This window comes from Protopterus annectens, chromosome 11.part0, assembly GCF_019279795.1.
Source record: "Protopterus annectens isolate FY-2018-M chromosome 11.part0, PAN1.0, whole genome shotgun sequence".
Taxonomy (NCBI): Eukaryota; Metazoa; Chordata; order Ceratodontiformes; family Protopteridae; genus Protopterus; species Protopterus annectens.
This window is the reverse complement of record NC_056745.1, coordinates 218434211-218452286: the sequence shown is the minus strand read 5'-3', so window position 1 is coordinate 218452286 and position 18076 is coordinate 218434211. Positions and strand designations below refer to the sequence as shown.

At 42.6% G+C, this 18076-nt stretch overlaps 1 protein-coding gene across 1 annotated transcript in view; it reads right to left on the bottom strand.

The window, feature by feature from the left end:
- The window catches only part of FGD6 (FYVE, RhoGEF and PH domain containing 6), a 1320563-nt gene that overhangs the window by 688347 nt on the left and 614140 nt on the right, over positions 1-18076 (bottom strand). Inside the window, exons 8-10 of the mRNA XM_044087187.1 lie at positions 11106-11156; positions 10946-11004; positions 10773-10844 (exon numbers count right to left, since the gene is read on the bottom strand). Of these exons, the coding sequence (XP_043943122.1) occupies positions 10773-10844; positions 10946-11004; positions 11106-11156 (182 nt within the window). The remainder of the gene's footprint in view (positions 1-10772; positions 10845-10945; positions 11005-11105; positions 11157-18076) is intronic.

Here is an 18076-nt window from a genome sequence, read left to right as displayed (position 1 = left end):
CTGCCCATTGATTTGGTGACAGGTTTGGCATTCCTTTTATCCTTGGTAAGGTATGAAAGTGGAATCTGTATCCTTGAGAGACGATGTTTAGGACCCATTTGTCTTTTGTGATGATGTGCCAGTTGTCTGCAAAAAATGCTAATTTTCCTCCCAAGGGAGCTGCCAGGAGAGATTTGCTTGGTAGTTTGAGGATTGAGTCATTGTGTTTGTCTTCTGCTAGCTTGGGGCCTGTCTTCTCTTCCTTTCTGGGTAGCAGTACCTCATTGGCAAAGTTTGTAAGGGCCTTGTGACTGACCTCTGCCCCTTGGGTGTCTGTATTTGCCCCTCTGTGATCTGTCAGAAGCTGGAAAGGATCATTTTTTTGTTGGCCAATTTCTGCTGAAACGAGGGGGTTGTACCTGCAAAAAATCATTGACCGTCTGCATAGACTTTGCCTTATCCTCCATTTTCTTTAAAACCTCTTCTGCTCTGACACCAAATAATACATCCTGCTGTAAAGGTGCATCCAATAATTTTGCTTTAACATGATCAGGAAGGGTTTGTTCTTTTAACCAAGCATGTCTACGTATGACAGAGCCAGTAACAGCTGCTCTACAGGAAGCTTCCAATGAATCAAATCCACATTGTAAAGTATGTTTGCCCACTTCAGCTGCATGCAACAGACCCTGCATTTCCTTGAATTCAGACTGTTCAGAATGTGTGCTCATTTTTTGTTTTAATTGAGACATTAGGAATTGCTGATATTTCACCATGTGAAACTGACAATTTAATGCTCTCATAGCCAGAGTTGCTGAGGTGTATATTTTCTTTCCCCATCTATCTAGGGCTCTGTAATCCCTTTTAGAGGGCACAGGATTTTTAGCCATAGAAGCTTTAGCTCCCTTAGGACCCTGGGAAATTGTTTCTGGGTCAGCCACAGGGCTTTTATAAAGGAAGCTGTGTGAGTCAGGTACTCTATAGTATCTGTCTGGTTTGGCTGAAGCAGGAGGTAGAGAGTCTGGATTTAAACTAGACTCCAACTAAAGATCATCCACAATATCTAAAACTGGAGGGATAGCAAGAGGTCTGTGCTGGGGTAGTAAAAGGAACTCTCTGAGCCTTTTCTTAGAATCACAGTAGTCCTGGCCTTCCCAGTGGAAATGTTCCCTCATGGTATGTAAAGTTTCCCCAAAGGAGTAGTCTTCAGGGGGAAATGCTGAGGGGAATAGAGTCTTCAGCATCAGAGTCTTCATAAGGTGGAAAAGTGTAATCCTGTTCCTCAGAAGAATCTGAGGAAATTGAAACCTGGTCAGAGGAAGCATAATCCTCCTCTTGTCTTGGCCTTTTATCAGGAGGGGGATGGGAACCCCTGATTAGGGTAATCAAATCTTCAGCAATCTTAAGCATCTGTTTCTTAGGCATGGGGCCTTGAACTGTAGACTGATGTACAGTCTTCTTAGGTTTTAAAGGAGTTTTAAGCTTAGCATAACATTTAATGGTGAGTGTAGTCGGTCTGAAGACGCCTTCTGCAACCGAAGGTGTTTCCACTGCACCGGGGTCTACTTCTGCTCCAGTGTCGGAAGATGGCTGCGTCGGCCTAGTAGACTCTGCTTGAGAATCCACAGCTGTCTGGGGTTCCAGTTCTGCGGTCGTCAGGGGCTGCGTTTTCACCTCACTGAAAACCGGAGAACTGGCGACAGGCCCAGCAGAGGCCTCGGAGTCTGGCTTGTTCTTAGGCTGCCTGTCCTTATCCTTGCGTTTTTTTTATGTATGCCGGTCGTCGGCTGCTCCGACGGCATGATATACTTAAATTTCCTACCAAAGTAATGTTGTGCAAAGTCAAAAAGTACAGTTTTGTACCTACCATAAATGTAGATGTTCGAAGATCCACATTGCTGCAGTCCTTACACTTGGGTAGTCCGCTGTCCTCGGTCGGCCCGAATATCAAAGTATAAGGCTGACGTCGGTCAAGGCGCATTTGACTGACATCAGGTCGTCAGGGTACAAATGCGCATGACCGACGTCATATCCTCAGTCTTTTCTTGCCCCAGATGTCAGAAGACCCTAAAAATAAAGGTCAAAACCAAAAGACAGCAAACAAACAACCAACCATCCTAGCCCTAAAAATATGTACAATATATACAATATACAACATATTGACAACCCAACCCACACAACCGCCTCTAACTACAGAGGGGAAGGAGGGAGGAGAATTGGACTGCAGCAATGTGGATCTTGAACATCTACATTTATGGTAGGTACAAAACTGTACTATGTTCTTCATCTCACATTGCTGCAGTCCTTACACTTGGGTAGAATCCCAAAGCAGAGGTAAGGGAGGATGGCCAAACTATAAGGAAGCAGGAGCTGCCAAAATGCCCTGCAAAACAGCAGTGGCAAAACCAGCCCTGGATTTAGAGTAAAGTGGTAGGTGATAATGCCTAGAGAAAGTATGCACTGAACTCCAAGTAGCTGCCTCCAAAATATCCTTAGTTGCCACCCCTCAAAAAGCTGTCAAGTGGCAGTAGCCCTAGTGGAATGAGGCCTAATCCCAGCTGGAATCTCCTTGCCATGATGGGAATAACAGAAAGCAATGCAAAACCCAATCCACTTAGAAATAGTTTGTTTTGACACAGGCTTGCCCTGAGAACTCAAAGCAAAAGAAACAAATAACTGCTGAGACTGCCTGAACCCTTTAGTTCTGTCCAAATAATATCGCAACTGCCTGTGTACATCTAAAGTGTGCAAAATCTTTTCCCCTTTATTTTGGAGATTTGCATAAAAAGTAGGCAAATGAATAGTTTGGTTTAAAGCCACACTAGAAACCACTTTAGGCATAAAGGAAGGATTAGTGCGTAAAGATACCCTATCCTTATGGAAAATTAAGAAAGGCTCAACCGCCATAAGGGCCTGTAACTCAGAAACCCTTCTTGCAGAGGTAATAGCCAACAAAAAGCAGTCTTCCATGATAAAACTTTAATTCAGTAGTAGCTGCAGGTTCAAAAGGTTGTAGAGTGAGTTTCTCCAACACAAAATTGAGATCCCAAGCAGGAGTAGGAGCTCTTCGGGGGTCTTATATTCTTTGCCCTCTAAGAAATTGCTTGAACAAAGGATGAGAAAACAATGGTGGGTCACAATCATAGTGAGCGAAATTGCTGCAGCATGAACCTTAATAGAAGAGAAGGACAAACCTTTGTCCAGTAACTCAGTAAGATATTGAAGAGCCACACTTAAATTAGGCTCAGAAACATCAAAATCCTTTGCTGCACTCCAAAATAAAAATCTCTTCCATTTATCTGCGTACACTTTCCTTGTACTAGGCCTTCTAGCTTCCAAAATAACATTCAAAACTTGCTGTGGAAGTGGAGGCCCACTATGGTTCAAAACAGAATATGCCAGGCTGTTAGGTGCAGAGAGTGAAGCTTGACATTGAGCAAATGACTGTCCTCCTGAGACAACAGGTGTGGAATCGAAGGCAAAGGCCATGGAGGCTTCCGTGCCAGGCTTCTCAGTAATGGGTACCAATGCTGTCGAGGCCAATCTGGAGCTATCAAAATCATCCTTGGCTTGTCTTGTCTGGCCTTTAGTAGTACCTTTGGGAGGAGAGGCAGAGGCGGAAAGGCATACACATGAAGACTGCTCCAATTGAAAGAAAGAGCATCCACTTTCCAAGCTGTGGGATGAAACCTTTTTGTGCAAAACTTTGGCAGCTGGTGGTTTAGTGGAGAAGCGAACAGATCTATGTCTGAAGTTCCCCATGACACTGTCAATTTCTGAAATACATGAGGATCCAATTTCCACTCGTGGGGATCCATAATTTGTCTGCTCAACACATCTGCTAAGGAGTTCTGTGCTCCGGCAGAAACCTTGCCTGAAGATTTAGCTGTAAACTGAGAGCAGTCTCCCACAAAATCATTGCTTGCCTGCATAGAGGATAAGAATGTGTTCCGCCTTGCTTGTTGATGTACCACATGACAGTTGTGTTGTCTGTTAGAATCAACACCTGCCCTGGAAGAAGTAAATCCTTGAAAGCTATTAATGCAAACTGGACTGCTAACATCTCTTTCAAGTTGATATGTAGATGTTGTAGTCTGGCCACTTGTCTTGTATCCACTTTCCATTCAGATGAGCTCCCAAGCTTTGTCTGAGGCATCTGTCGTTAGAATCTGACTCGCCTCTGGCCGGGTCACAGAGAGTCCCTTGTTTAGGTGACATTCCTGAGCCCACCACAATTCCTTTTGAATGCAAGGTATTATTTGAATGACAGTGTCCAAATCCTGGCAGTGCTGTGTCCATACATTTTGAGATACCATTGTAGCTTCCTCATATGCAGTTTGGCATTGGGAAGCACCAGAATACAAGATGCCATGAACCCCAAGGCTTGAAGGACTGTCCTTGCAGTCAGCCTGGACTGATGAGACAACTGATGAAAGTAAAGGGAAAGATTCTTTTGTTTGTCCGGGGTCAAAAGGCCATCTGGGATGCTGTATTCAGTCTCACACCCAGAAAGCACATGTCTTGAGAGGGTACTAGACTGGACTTTATTTCGTTCACAGAATACCCCAGGCATCTTAGCACTGCTATCACATAATCCAAATGATGAAGAAGCTCGTCCCTTCCTTGAGCCAGAATCAGGCAATCGTCCAAATAAGGATAGATCTGTATTCCTTTTAACCTGAGGAAAGCTATCACTGGAGCCAGAACTTTCGTGAACACTCTGGGCGCAGTAGATAAGCCAAAGGGCAATGCAGAGAACTGATAATGAGAAGTCCCAGCTCGAAAGCACAGATACTTCCTGCAACTCAGTCTGATAGGAACATGAAGATAAGCCTCCTTGAGATCCAAAGTTACCATCCAATGATCTTTGCCCAGCAGAGGTAAAAGCTGCTGTAACGTCAACATTTTGAACTTGGGAATGTCCAGATAAGTGTTGAGGATAGATAAGTCCAAAATTGGTCTCCACGTGTTCCCTTTCTTTGGTACTAGGAACAGGCGAGAATAAAATCCTAGGCCCACTTCTGGCATAGGGACCGGCTGTATGGCCCCTATTTGGAGTAACAGAGAAATTTGCTTGTGAGCCTCTATTCTTTGTTGAGGAGGAACGTCTGGCATGCCTTTGAAAGGAGGCAAGGTATGGAAATAAAACCTGTAACCGTGGTGTATGATATCCAATACCCATCTGTCTTGGGTAATTAAACTCCAATTTTCTTTGAAAAGTGCCAACCTTCCTCCCAAAGGTGCTGCCAGGCGAAGGCTCTGGCAGCTGAAAAGGTAGGTCATTGGGTCTGTTTGAAAGGACTGACCCCTGCCCTCACCCGAAGACTGTGCAGGAGAACTCCCTGTTCTAGGCCTGAAAGAGCCCTGAGCTCTGCCACTACCACGTCTAGATCTTCCCCTAGACTGGGAATCATAAGAAGGATACGTCCACCCTTTAGTAGGCCAATTTCTACTAAACTTTGGAGGCTGAACCTGCAAAAAATCTTTAACAGTCTGCATAGACTTAGCCTTGTCTTCCATTTTCTTTAAAACTGCCTCAACAGGAGAACCAAACAACACATCAGATTGTAAAGGAGCATCTAAAATCCTTGTTTTAACATGGTCAGATAAATTCTGATCCCTCAGAAACCTCCGGTGGAACCACCGGCTCCACCGACACCTCTAAAGAACCGGCATCCAGTACGGACGGTTCTTCTAACCTAGGCTTAACTGCTTTGTCCTTGCGCTTCTTCGAAGAAGCGGGCGTCGGAGCATCCGACGGCATTTTATAATTGCACCGCTTCCCGAAGACTAACCTGGCACAATCTAACCTTCTCTTTATAGTGCGCTTATTGAATCTAGCACAAGAGCGATACCCACAACGTCGTGCTCAGGCCCTAAACAAGGAATACACAAAGTATGATAGTCTCTATGCGGTATCTGTTTCCCACAAGAAATACAATTATTCACTTTTTCTGACATCCGGTAAACCACTGAGGCAAGTAAAAACTAAAATATTCCCCAACGGGGTACTTAGCCAACTTTGACTCGGTCTGAAACTCCGAAATCGAAAAATTTCAGAACGCCAACCGGCACTTGCAATGCTGCTTCTGCATCGGACCATGCGGCAAAAAAGACTGAGGATATGACGTCGGTCATGCGCATTTGTACCCTGATGTCCTGATGTCAGTCAAATGCGCCTTGACCAACGTCAGCCTTATACTTTGATATTCGGGCCGACCGAGGACAGCGGACTACCCAAGTGTAAGGACTGCAGCAATGTGAGATGAAGAACATCGGCGTTTGATAGTTCGTTTATTAAACCTAGCACAAAACCGACAACGTGTGACGTCGTGGTCTGGGCCTAGGCAAGGAATACAAAAGGAATGGAAGTCCTTATGAGGTATTTGCTTCCCACAAGAAATGCAATTGTTAACGTTTTCTGACATCGGACTGAGGCAAGAAAAGGTTCCCCAACAGGGTACTTAGCTTTATTGAAGACTTTGGACTGAAATTCGAATCGAAAATCTCAGGTGTCGGCCAACCGGCACTTGCAAACTGCCTCTGCTTCGGGCACCGCGTGGCAAGAAAGACTGGAGAAAATGGCGTTGGATGCCTCTTATATACCCCTGGCGCACTGACGTCAGGGAAGAAGCAACAGCAACCGACACCAGACCAAGACTTTGGAATTCAGGCTGACTGCGGGACCGCCTGACAGCAGGATAACTCAAGTGTGATGACTGCAGCAGGGTAACACGATGAACATCTGATTGTTACTCAAGTTTATAATATTGCTGCCTCTCTCTCTCAGTTTCTGTTTTCACATTGGAGAGCTGACATTAAGTTGCTGATCAGCATGCAGCTGGAATTAACTACATGCTTAGCAGCAGTGGAGCCAACTAAGGCTATAGTTGCAAGATCAAGTTTGGGAATAGTGTATAAAAATTTAAAATACTGACGAATTTTATACATCCTATATACTGTTTTTTGGGACAGCTGTCAGGCTTGCAGGAAAATTGCAGGCAATAAGACATACATCCTTCTAAAGCAGACAGGACAAGATGAATGGGTGTAGGTTCTGGAAAATCCTTCTGTAACAACATAGTATTTCCTGAGGAACTGAGAAATGAAAACACTGAGACATTCTAGCACTAGTCTCAGAGAAAGGGACATCCTCACAGGGAGAATAAGAAACTGAGCTCTCCTCTGAGTCTGAATCAGAAATCTGAGGGCAAAACCCTAAATCATCTTCCTGATCAGATTCAAATATTTAATCTCTTCAAGAAAAGAGATATCCAAAACTACTTTACAAGAAGGATCAACAGCCTGAATTAAATCCTGAGCCAGTCCCAGTAAACTACTCCTATCTGAAGAAAGTTGAGGAAGAGTAGACACACGTTTGGTTTTCAGTTTATTTTTTGACACGACAGATGGTGCCAACCATGTTACTAATGGCAGCAGCTGCTTTCCCAGGGATGGGCACAGTAAACCTTTCCTGTTCCCTCTCCCAGGACTGGCAAGAGTGGCTCTCCCTTGCCCACTGATGGGACTCCAACAGCAGCAGAGAATGTGGCTAAGCCCCAGTCCATAGTGGCTGTAGGTGCTACACCAGAAGGATCCATAGTAAAAGATGAGTGGTCTGAGTAGAAGAAGTGGCCAAAGTAAAGTCTCTCAAAACACACCTGTGGCTGAGGCAAACTCCTAGCCAGCTGTGGTGGCCAAGGTTGTCTGCTTAACTTTTTCTTTTTGTGGCTAGACAGACCAAATGTGGGACCAGGAGTCTGTCCCATAGTAATGCTGAAAATGGTGCCTATTTCCTGGGAAAGACAAACAGCAAATGCGAGTAAAACTACCAGTCCACAAAAGTTACTTTTTTGACAGGAAAAATAAATGCAATAAAAAAAACACTTTAAAACACTATGGAAACCCCACAGTGGAAAAAATAAACATTTTTTTCACAGAAAATATGTTTTCAGTTAGTTTACAGTACTTTTAAATTGACAGAAAAAGAGTGTTCGGTTTACAAGTACGTTAGTCTCGAGTCAGTCTGTTAAATAACAACACACTTAGTTTTAAAATAACTTTCCAGAAGAGGAACATAATAAAATATCAACACAATGTAAAAAAATAGAGTTTTTCCCCAAAGGTAACATCTGCTGAGCAAAGAAAAGCACAAGCCTACCATCCAATTCTGAAATGAGTGGACTCTTCAGCATAAGCTCTGAAGGGCTTTGCACACAAACCTGCCTTTTAGTCAAGCTCAGCTTGAACTGCTTAACAGTGTGGACATGTGGAAGGTGCCCTGAAACTTTGGAAGGAAGAAATAGCCAGGGAATTGTTATGGCTAGGCTTGTATAGGCCCTAGGGCTGATAGCCTAGTACCAACCTATGAAGCTGCCTGGCTGTCATATCCTTGGCAGGACTTAAGAAGAATATCTACTTTTGTATGACACCCAAACTCCTCCCACTGCGTAGTGACATGGACACCTATCACTGAAAGGCCTGCCTATACCCCTCTATTAGCTCATGTCATGCATGCTCTTTGCATGTCCAACAATGGCTACCATCATCAGCTCGGATAGCCATGACTATGTCTCCCCTGCACCAATACCCACCTGTCTGTCCCTGTCTCTGCCGTCCAGCAGTGACTGGGTCAGCACAAACCAGACAGGACCCATCCCCATCTTCCAGGATGGGTAACCTCATCTTCCCTGCTACAAGGTCAGGCACCCAGACCCAACCTAATCTCAGGTTATCTGGATGCCATTCAGGACTTTAGCCCTGCATGCCAATGGCACTACACTGTAAACAGACCAATTAACTGTTCTCCTTTCTGGGCATTTGCACAATCATAAAGAGCTGTTATACACAAGAAGCAGAGGGTACCATGGTGCAAAAGGCTTGCCCTTCAATAAATATGCTTAGTTTTGTGTGTGTGTGTGTGTGTGTGTGTGTGTGTGTGTGTGTGTGTGTGTGTGTGTGTGTGTGTGTGTGTGTGTTTTAGGCAGAGTGTGTGTGTTTGTTGGGGGGGAATACTTAATGTAAATAATTTGATGTGTGCTGCTGTTTTATTGTAGATTTTGATTTCAATGGTCATTCAGCTAGAGCCCTGTGATCTGTAGGGAACTAAAGAAGACTGCCTCAGTAATTATGTCCTGGATTTGCAGCAACTTTAGTGAAATTTGGATTTTCTAGGAGCCTTAGGCTTTGAATGCAGGGACCTTCACTATCACAGACATCATGAAGAGATCTGAACTGTGTGAATAGCTAAAAACTAGGTACCACTAGGGTATTTTACTTACCTGTTTAAGTAGGTGCATTGGTCATTTAACCCTTTTCAACCATGGCACAAGTTTCATATAGAATCAAAAGACAGATAATACAAAACTTACATACAGCAACAGCAATAAACAGATTACATTTATCACTACAGGGTAAAATCATAATTCAAATATTTGCCTTAACACAGTAAAATAATACTTCCCAGAGTAAACTGCAAAATGTTGAGAGGTAAATAAGGAACATCATGTTTACTGCATAGCCATCATCTCAAACATCTGCATTCATTCCAGACGAAGACATGATTCCTTAGTTTAGTTCTGAAATCTTCTTATATTTGTTATGGACATCACAAGTTAAGTGGTTACAGCTATCTGAGCCATGTTCAGAGGATATTCCCTCCTTTACTGCTAAGCTAAAAAAGAGGATCTTATTCATTGAGAGGGTATCACTGTTGCAATTTTTCAGGAATATCTGGGAGTTAAGTAGAAAAGCTTTCTCATAAAGGTAAGCAGTTTTGTAGCTTAATTTTAAACATAAGGGTATTTAATAGCAGAGGAGTTCTAGCAATCACAGGAGGCAAATGTAACTTTTTTTTTGTGCTTCACATACAGTGACGGGTGAGGGAGTCTGAAAAAGGATAATATAGCAGACTTTAACTGTGATTTGCAGATGGTGGGAAATGCTGCTGGAGAAACAGTCACAGTAGACACCCAGATTCCAATTAAGGCAACAACATGTTTTTAAACCAGAGTCTGTTTACTAGGATAGCCTACTGGTCCCAAAATGGGCACTTTTCAGCAGTGGCCTGTAGAGAAAAACTTTGCATAAACAGATGTTAATAACAAAGACTCTTACAGGGGCTTGCTGAACCTGCACTCAGAAATCCAGGAATAAATATTTCTATATAAAGCCACCATCAGTCAGGTTTGGTGAGAAAACTGTCCATCACATATCCCAAGCATAACTACTGAGGGTTATATGTCTGTCAGCTGTGGAACCTGTGGTACAGGATTTGATTCCCACCGGCCTCATCTACTGTGTGACCTTGCCAAGTCACTTAACTAGACACTGCTCCTGGGTAGCCACTGAAAAGGGGCTGTGTGTCCAGTGGGCCTACACGATATTATTATAAGATGAGGTGAACACTTGCCAACCATACTTACATAACCTGCAAGTCTCTAAAATGAAAATAGGCAGGTGGGCTTGGAAGAAAATGGATGCAGTTTAGTTCATTTTGATACTCACATTTTTCTAGACTTTTTCTCACTGCAAAAACATGATCAATCATATGCACATCACACTTCTTGACTGTTATTTTCACGCAGCATAATAACTTGCAGAGCAGCATATCAATGGTAGTCAACTAGATAATGTGATGCTCACAGTTTCCCCTACAAACAAATCAGATCTGTTATTAAGCTCCATCTGACATCAGTTAAGTGTTTAGGCTACCTTCCTAAAAAGGGCTACTGGGTTGAATACCAAAGGAAAAAATCTGACAACTGTAATAAAGCGTATATTTCAAAAATGTTTACCCTTCCTGGCTGTACAATTTCATGACTCCCATTTAAGCTGTACTGAATCTGCATAAGTTTCTGAAAATTATCCTAGAAAGAAAAACAAAATAAAATAAAATAAATGCAGAGAAGACCTGATTATTCATTTACTGCATTCCTGATTTCAAACACGTAGAGCATTATATACTCACTCCCTGCTTCATTATGTCATTGGCATGGTTAGCTACTTCTATAACAATAGCAAGGGCACCTAAAAAACATAACATGCATAAAACAGCATAAGAAACAATGCATGAAAACAAGTGCAAACAATTCCTCTTAGGTGAAACAAGACTACAAAACACAACTTACTTTGAGTGTCTTTGTAATCTGCAGAATCCTCTTTCAGATTCTTCAGGTAATCTTAGCCAAAAAAGAAAAAAAAAAGGTCAATAATAAAAAAAGTTTTACATGCTATAAATTATTGCTGTTAATTTCAAAAATCTAAGCTAGTGTTACTCGTGTACTAAACATGGCAAAAACATAATTCTATCATATGAAAAATATGCAGAAAAAAAAAAGAGAACAAAGGCACTATGATGTCAACTTCACTTACTCCTACAGTCAAATCCCTAGAAAGCTATAATTTTCTCTTGCACATGGAAAATGGTAGGCTGATCAGAAGTGAGGTGTGGCTTTTGAAATGAATTATTAATAAAGCAGTAGACTGCTAAATGATTTGCTCCTTGGACAGATCCTGTTTCCTGTATACTGTACTGTCAAACACTGTTTGAGGCACATGGAGGGGGTAGTGCTGAAGGAAGGCAGCAAAGGTAACACTGATAATAGCTGGAAGGGAGAACTGTTTAAGATAAACTTGAGTAATTACTACTTCACTGACAGCATGGCAAGTGCCTACAATGTTTAATCTAAGTCAGTAGTATATTGTTTACATTCCACAGGGTCTTAAAGGTATTTGATGGAGAAAGTTTATGGCAATGGCAATGCACAGCGGTTAGCTGCAACAGTGCGAAAGGCTTGACGGATTACATGTTTTCTTCCATCAATATCTTTGTATCTATACCAACACCTTTTCAGCATGTCATCTTACTAACCACTTCTGCCTTGGCGTCCATTCTGAAACAGCATCTATGCAATTTACCCAATACTCTGCGGGTATACCATTACTAACCACCCCCTTATTACCCTGGGCAGAATTATTTGAAACAGGACAAAAATCAGAAACACCTTTGAACAGACAGTGGCGGATCTAGGAATCTGCAAAAGAGGGGGGTGCAGTCTAGTCGGTTGACTACCATTGGCAAATCCAGAAATTTCCAGAAGGGAGGGTGCAGTCTGGAACATACACTAGTGTGGGGTGGAGGTGGGTGGAACACTGGCTGTGGAGGGGCTGTGGAAAGATCTTTAAGATGCTCTGACAGCACATATGAAAAGACAGCAATATATATATTCTTTTGCACATCACTATGTTCTGGTTGTGGTAGTGGAGGTAGGTGACCCCTTGCCTAGCAAACAGCAAATTTACAGACAGTACCAGCTACTGGTTACTCATGGCAAGTCACAGAACTCTCCCATAATGACACAGTTTGCATATGCATTATGATGGCCTAGCAAAGAATCCCAGTAAAAGCAATACCACCGCAGCAAGTACCATAGCAAATGCAAGCAACTTTGTAAGTAAACAAGAATATCTGCAAAGCCAGTGAATAACTATGCAAACACACACAGAGAAATGTAAGGAACTACATATTATGGGAAAAAAATTTAAAAAAAAAGCAGGCAGAGCACCTTAAAGACCTTTCCCTCTACTTACGTCTCCTAGAGATTGCGGAGAGATGATCTATGCCTGGCTTACAAGGCATCCACAAACACCACACTTATGAATCTCCTACATACACGCAAGTCAAAGAGTACCAGAAATACAAGGTCTAGGAACCTGAATTTTGTCTGTGACTTAAACAGAACATGTTGGAGAGACAGATACGTGTCCCAGAGACTGACCCTTCTATGGAACAGGATTCCCATCCATGTAAAACTGAGTTTGTCTATTACCCAATTTAAGCACAACATAGACAACTGGATGGGGAATAGGAAATTTGCACCTGGCCTGGCATCCATGTCCCTTATGGACAGAGGTAGCTTACAAATGCCTGATCCTCAATGTCCTATTTGGATGCAGGACATCATTATTCTTTCTGGAAAACTTGGCTAGGCTTATAAACCCCCCCCCCCCCAAGTCATTAGCCTAGTAACAGTCTCTGAATCTATGAATACTTCAATTCAGTTATATGTTGTTAAGAAAACAAATGAAATCACAGTAAAATATCACAGAGAAATATAACATAATATCAACCTTAATGTCATGCAGTATCAAATATAAACCAAAAGCACATGCTTTGGGCTGAATCAATAAAGATAACATTTAATTAGTGCAAAAAATAACACTTCCATTATGACAGGAAAAAACTGAATGCTCCAAGGATTGGAATCCCCAAACTGTATTTGCCAAAACCCACCAAAGAAAACGCTTTTTAAATGTTTTTCCAAGGGGAAAGACCCCTGCACCCCATTATGTAGAGGTGAGGGGCAAGACCTCTATACCCCAAAACTTGCATATACCAACTCCATGATCACTCTAACTCAAAGAAGGGTAAACTTCCCTCAAAAAGGTCATTGCTGGTAGAAGTGACAGACACTGATTTCCAATGGAGGAACTCCGACTGTCAGCACGTTGAACTTTGGGCAACTGAGGCTCAATACTTCAATTTTCGGCCACATGTAGGTCACTCGATAACACAAACAGCTTTCCACAGCAGAACACATACATGTCATCTAACAGCTCAGCGCCAATCATTATTATCGACAAATAGCCTCCATGCCCATTGTCTACTTGAAGTATCTGGTTTGACCCTTTTAGCATAAAAAATAATGCATTAATGTACATTTTGTTTCACGGAAACAGTAACCACTACTTGTCTTCCAGGTTGTTTCACTCAAATACATCTCAGTCCTTCAAAGTTAGAATTACAACATCAAACAGCAGGGGCCAATCATTTAATCCATGGACAGTTACCATACCCACTGCCTACCTAAAGTGTCTGCTTACATTAATGTATTTTTCACATAAACAGTAGTGACACATTGTACTCCTGCTTGCTTTATCCAAATACACTTTACTCCTTCAAAGATAGAATTCAAAGCCGGAATTAAAACAACAAAACACAAGGGACAATCATCTCATCCACAGACCAACTCCACACCTATATTCTACCTAAAGTATCTAATTTGACCCTGACATGATTAAAAATAATAGTTTCATTAATATATTTTTTTTGCAAAGAAAAAGTCACATCTTCTCTTCTAACTTGCTTCACCCAAAGACATTAGTTTTGCAAATCCAGAATTACAAAAATTAAACATTGGGTCAGTCATTTCATCTACATACGCCCTCAATGCCCACTGCCAATCTACAACATCTGGTTTGGCCATTCTAGGATCAAAATAATTAACTGTTTTTGCAAAACAAGAATGCAGTAACGTAATCTCAGTTTGTATTCAAGCTTGCTTACCCAAATATACATAAAACCAGATATATTGGTCCATGAAAAGAAGACAAGAGTAATATTCATCACTGAAATCAATACACCCAGTGACTACAGTGTCTTCTGTACAGAGACACAAAGTCATAAATATCAGGATTTGCAGGCAGAAATGTGAAAGAAAGATACCCAGACAGTCCCAATAGTAGTAGGAGCAATGTGTCTTATAAAAAAGAATCTTCAATCATATTTAGATATGTTACCAATACATGCAAACTCCATATGAATTGCCGGAGTCATTACTGGGCACATTGCAGGTGCTATGAAGAGCACTTCTGACTGAAATCAAAGATTAAAACAATACTAATTTCATGAACTTTAATTGTACGTTGACTTGGGAATGGGGTCCATTCCTATCATGGTATCAGAAACTCAAAAGATTTAGAGAAATTAAAAAAGACAGAAGCTGGGAATACGCCCATACGTCATTACATGGGTAGTTAACTGGCTCACCGACAGAACTCATACAGTCAAAGTAGGGGATTCCACCTCTACCAGCAGAGCTGTTACTAGTGGTGTTCCACAAGAATCTGTGCTGGGTCCACTTCTGTTTGGAATCTATTTCTCAGAAGTTCAGGTGAAAATTGATGGCCTATGGCTTACCAAATTCACTGATGACTGCAAACTGGGTGCAATCAATGAATCCCAAAACAAGGTCACCGTACTACAAAAAGGGCTTATGCAGACAAATGACTGGTTCCAAAGTCACGGACTTAAACTTAACACAAAAAAATGTATTATCATCCTCTTCAGTAAACGTAAAGTCCCGGCAAATTACAACATTAAAAATACTCCCCCCAAGTTCAAACCCACTGGTGAGAGACTTGGGAACGCAGGCTGATAGCAGCCTTAACTTCGATCATCATGTATCCACAGTGGTGAGGAAGGCCTTCTATGTTGCCCATCTCATAAGCAAGGGAACAGCATCCAAAAAGAAGGTTTATAACTCATCTCTACTCATTCCTCCCTTCTATATGTACCTCATCAGACACCTGCTGCTGTTGGAGAGACCTCAGCGGTTTCTCACCAAGAAAATTCAAGGCCTTCATCACATGACCTATATGGAGAGACTGAAGGCTCTGTCATTATACGCTGTACTGTATAGACTTCTTAGAGTCGACTTGTGCCTGGCCTTACAGAGTGGTCTCGGACCCTGCCTTAATGGAAATGCTACACATCCGCAAATCGTATAGGACAAGACTCATTAACTCTAGAGACCTTAAGCTAGCCTCCAACATAAACAGGACTTGCTGGAGAGACGGATACATCTCCCTCAGGCTATTACTCCTCTGGAACAAACTCCCAATGCAAGTTAAACAGTGCTCCTCAATGACTTAATTGTAACTTGGACAGCTGGATAGGAAACCATAAATTCATCCCGGGGGTTTCATATATGTCCCTCTTGAATAGGGGCAGTTGGTGCTGATCATAAATTCACATGCTAATACAGGCTATTTCTCTCAAGTCTATGATGGAACAAGGGTAAACCATGGCTAGGCTTGTTTGTAAAAGGCCTTAGTAAATGGCTTCAGACCAGTTGTTTTACATTAGGAAGGTTTGTGGCCTGCACTGTGGTGGCAGGACAGGTAGCTTACATCCTTCTAAGTTGGGAACTGCTGATTGAGAGCTCAGTGTCTGTTATTCTAAAAGTGTATTAGTTCTGGTTTAAGCACTTGGGCTTCAGGCCAGTTATTTTACGTTAAGAAGGATTGCGGTCTGCACTCTTGTGGGAGGAGAGGCTGGACTCTGCCCTTCTGAGCAGGGAATTTCTGGTTAGAGGCTTATAGTGCCTGCATATTCGAACTGTTTCTTACTGAAATTGGTACACCTTGTTTGCTGTAGCATAGACTAGATCCAGGCCTGCTGAATCTAGCTTTATTTGTATGCTTGTTGTTTGTTTATTTCCCTGAAACGCTAATTCCACCTAAAACGCGGCCTTTTAGCACTTCTGTGGATCCCTAGTGATATCTGCATTGCTTACTGTACTTATTTCCTTGTTTCACTTGAAAGAAAGTTACTGTTTGTCGTTTTTGCATTTAAGTTACCTGTAACACATTGCATTTAAGTTACCTGGCACTTGCTCACTAAAGCAATTATATAAGTCAGCTCTAAAAAATTAAAAGCACTACACCCCCACAAACTCCCCTTGAGTACCTTGTTCCCCATTGGCCCTTTTTTTCAATTACAAAGGAATTCCCAATACTATTCTAGCATGTCCAAAGGTCAGTTGTCAATCTCCTCTCCGGTCCAGCTGGTGAATCTGGGAATCTTGAGGCAATGTTACAACTGCCTCATGTACACAGACAACCCTCTCCTCCTGCCAACAAATTCCAACACATGTGAGAGATGCAACCATATAGCCAAACTGGAGGCTAAGCTCTCTCAACTCAGTACTGGCGTAACCAGTCAGGAGGAGAAGGAAACCACACTCACTACAATTCCAGTCTCACATAGACCTACCACGACAACAAACCAAACACATAAACACACAAAAACATACTCGGAGGCTCTAAATAAAAATCTGCCTAAGCAGCAGAGACCTCCAAAGCAGACACCCAAGCAACCGCTACCCCAAAACAAAACACGTGCAACACATAGCTCACAAAGCCAGTGTGCTGAACAGTCACAGCCCTTAAGGCTAAACAACACACCTGATACACTTGTAATAGGTGACTCTATCGTCAGGAACACTGACGTCCCGCTCACCAGGCTGAACAAGGAGAAGGTCATGGTGAGCTGCCTGTCGGGCGCTAGGATCCGCCACATAACACAAGCACTCAGGTCACTCCAAGGAAAGTACAAATATGACTCAGTCATTGTCCATGCTGGTGTGAATGACCTGAGATGTACCCTCCCTGGACTACATGAAAAGAGACATAGAGGAGCTCTCTGAGCATGTAGCCAGGGCCGGTATGACCCTGACCTTGAGTAGCATCTTACCCTCACCAAGAATGATGCCACAATATGAAGACAAGATGATCACTTTCAACAATTGGCTTAAGTGTTGGTGTCATTCAAAGGGGATCCAATGCCTGTCAGCCTGGGATGACATGCTCGACAAGCCACGATGCTTCGCTAGGGATGGCTTGCACCTGTCACCCCTGGGCTTTCGGATATTGGCAAAGGCTCTTGCTACCCCCATAGTGCCTTTTTTAGGCAAGGCTCAAAAGACAAACCCACCTCCATAGGTATCACAACGGATAAGAAACTAAGAGTAATGCTACTCAACGCCAGAAGTCTAAACCTCAAGATGCATGCACTCGAAACTCTCCTTAGCATGGAGAACATCGATATCTGTGCAGTAACAGAAACCTGGTTCAAGGCTCCCGAGAGCACCCCAGCACTACCAGGTTATACCTCATACCATGCTTTCCGGCCCCAAAACTTGGACCGAACCACAAAAGGAGGGGGAGTATCAATATTCGTCAAAGATACCCACACCTCCAGGTTGGTGGCACAGCACGAAGCATCAGAGACTATCCATGTGCAACCAACTGTGAGTAAAACTGCCTTCCAGTTTATAGCCTGCTACAGACCACCCTCCCAAACACAGGAACCCCACTTGGCCTTCCTGAGAATACTGGAAAATATGAAGGTCTCTCCAAACACCATTATATTGGGCGACTTCAACTACCCAAACAGACTGGGAGCATTACTCTAGCTCCAACACCCTAGCCCAAAGGTTCCTAGAATTTATAAACTCAAATGCTATGGAACAACTTG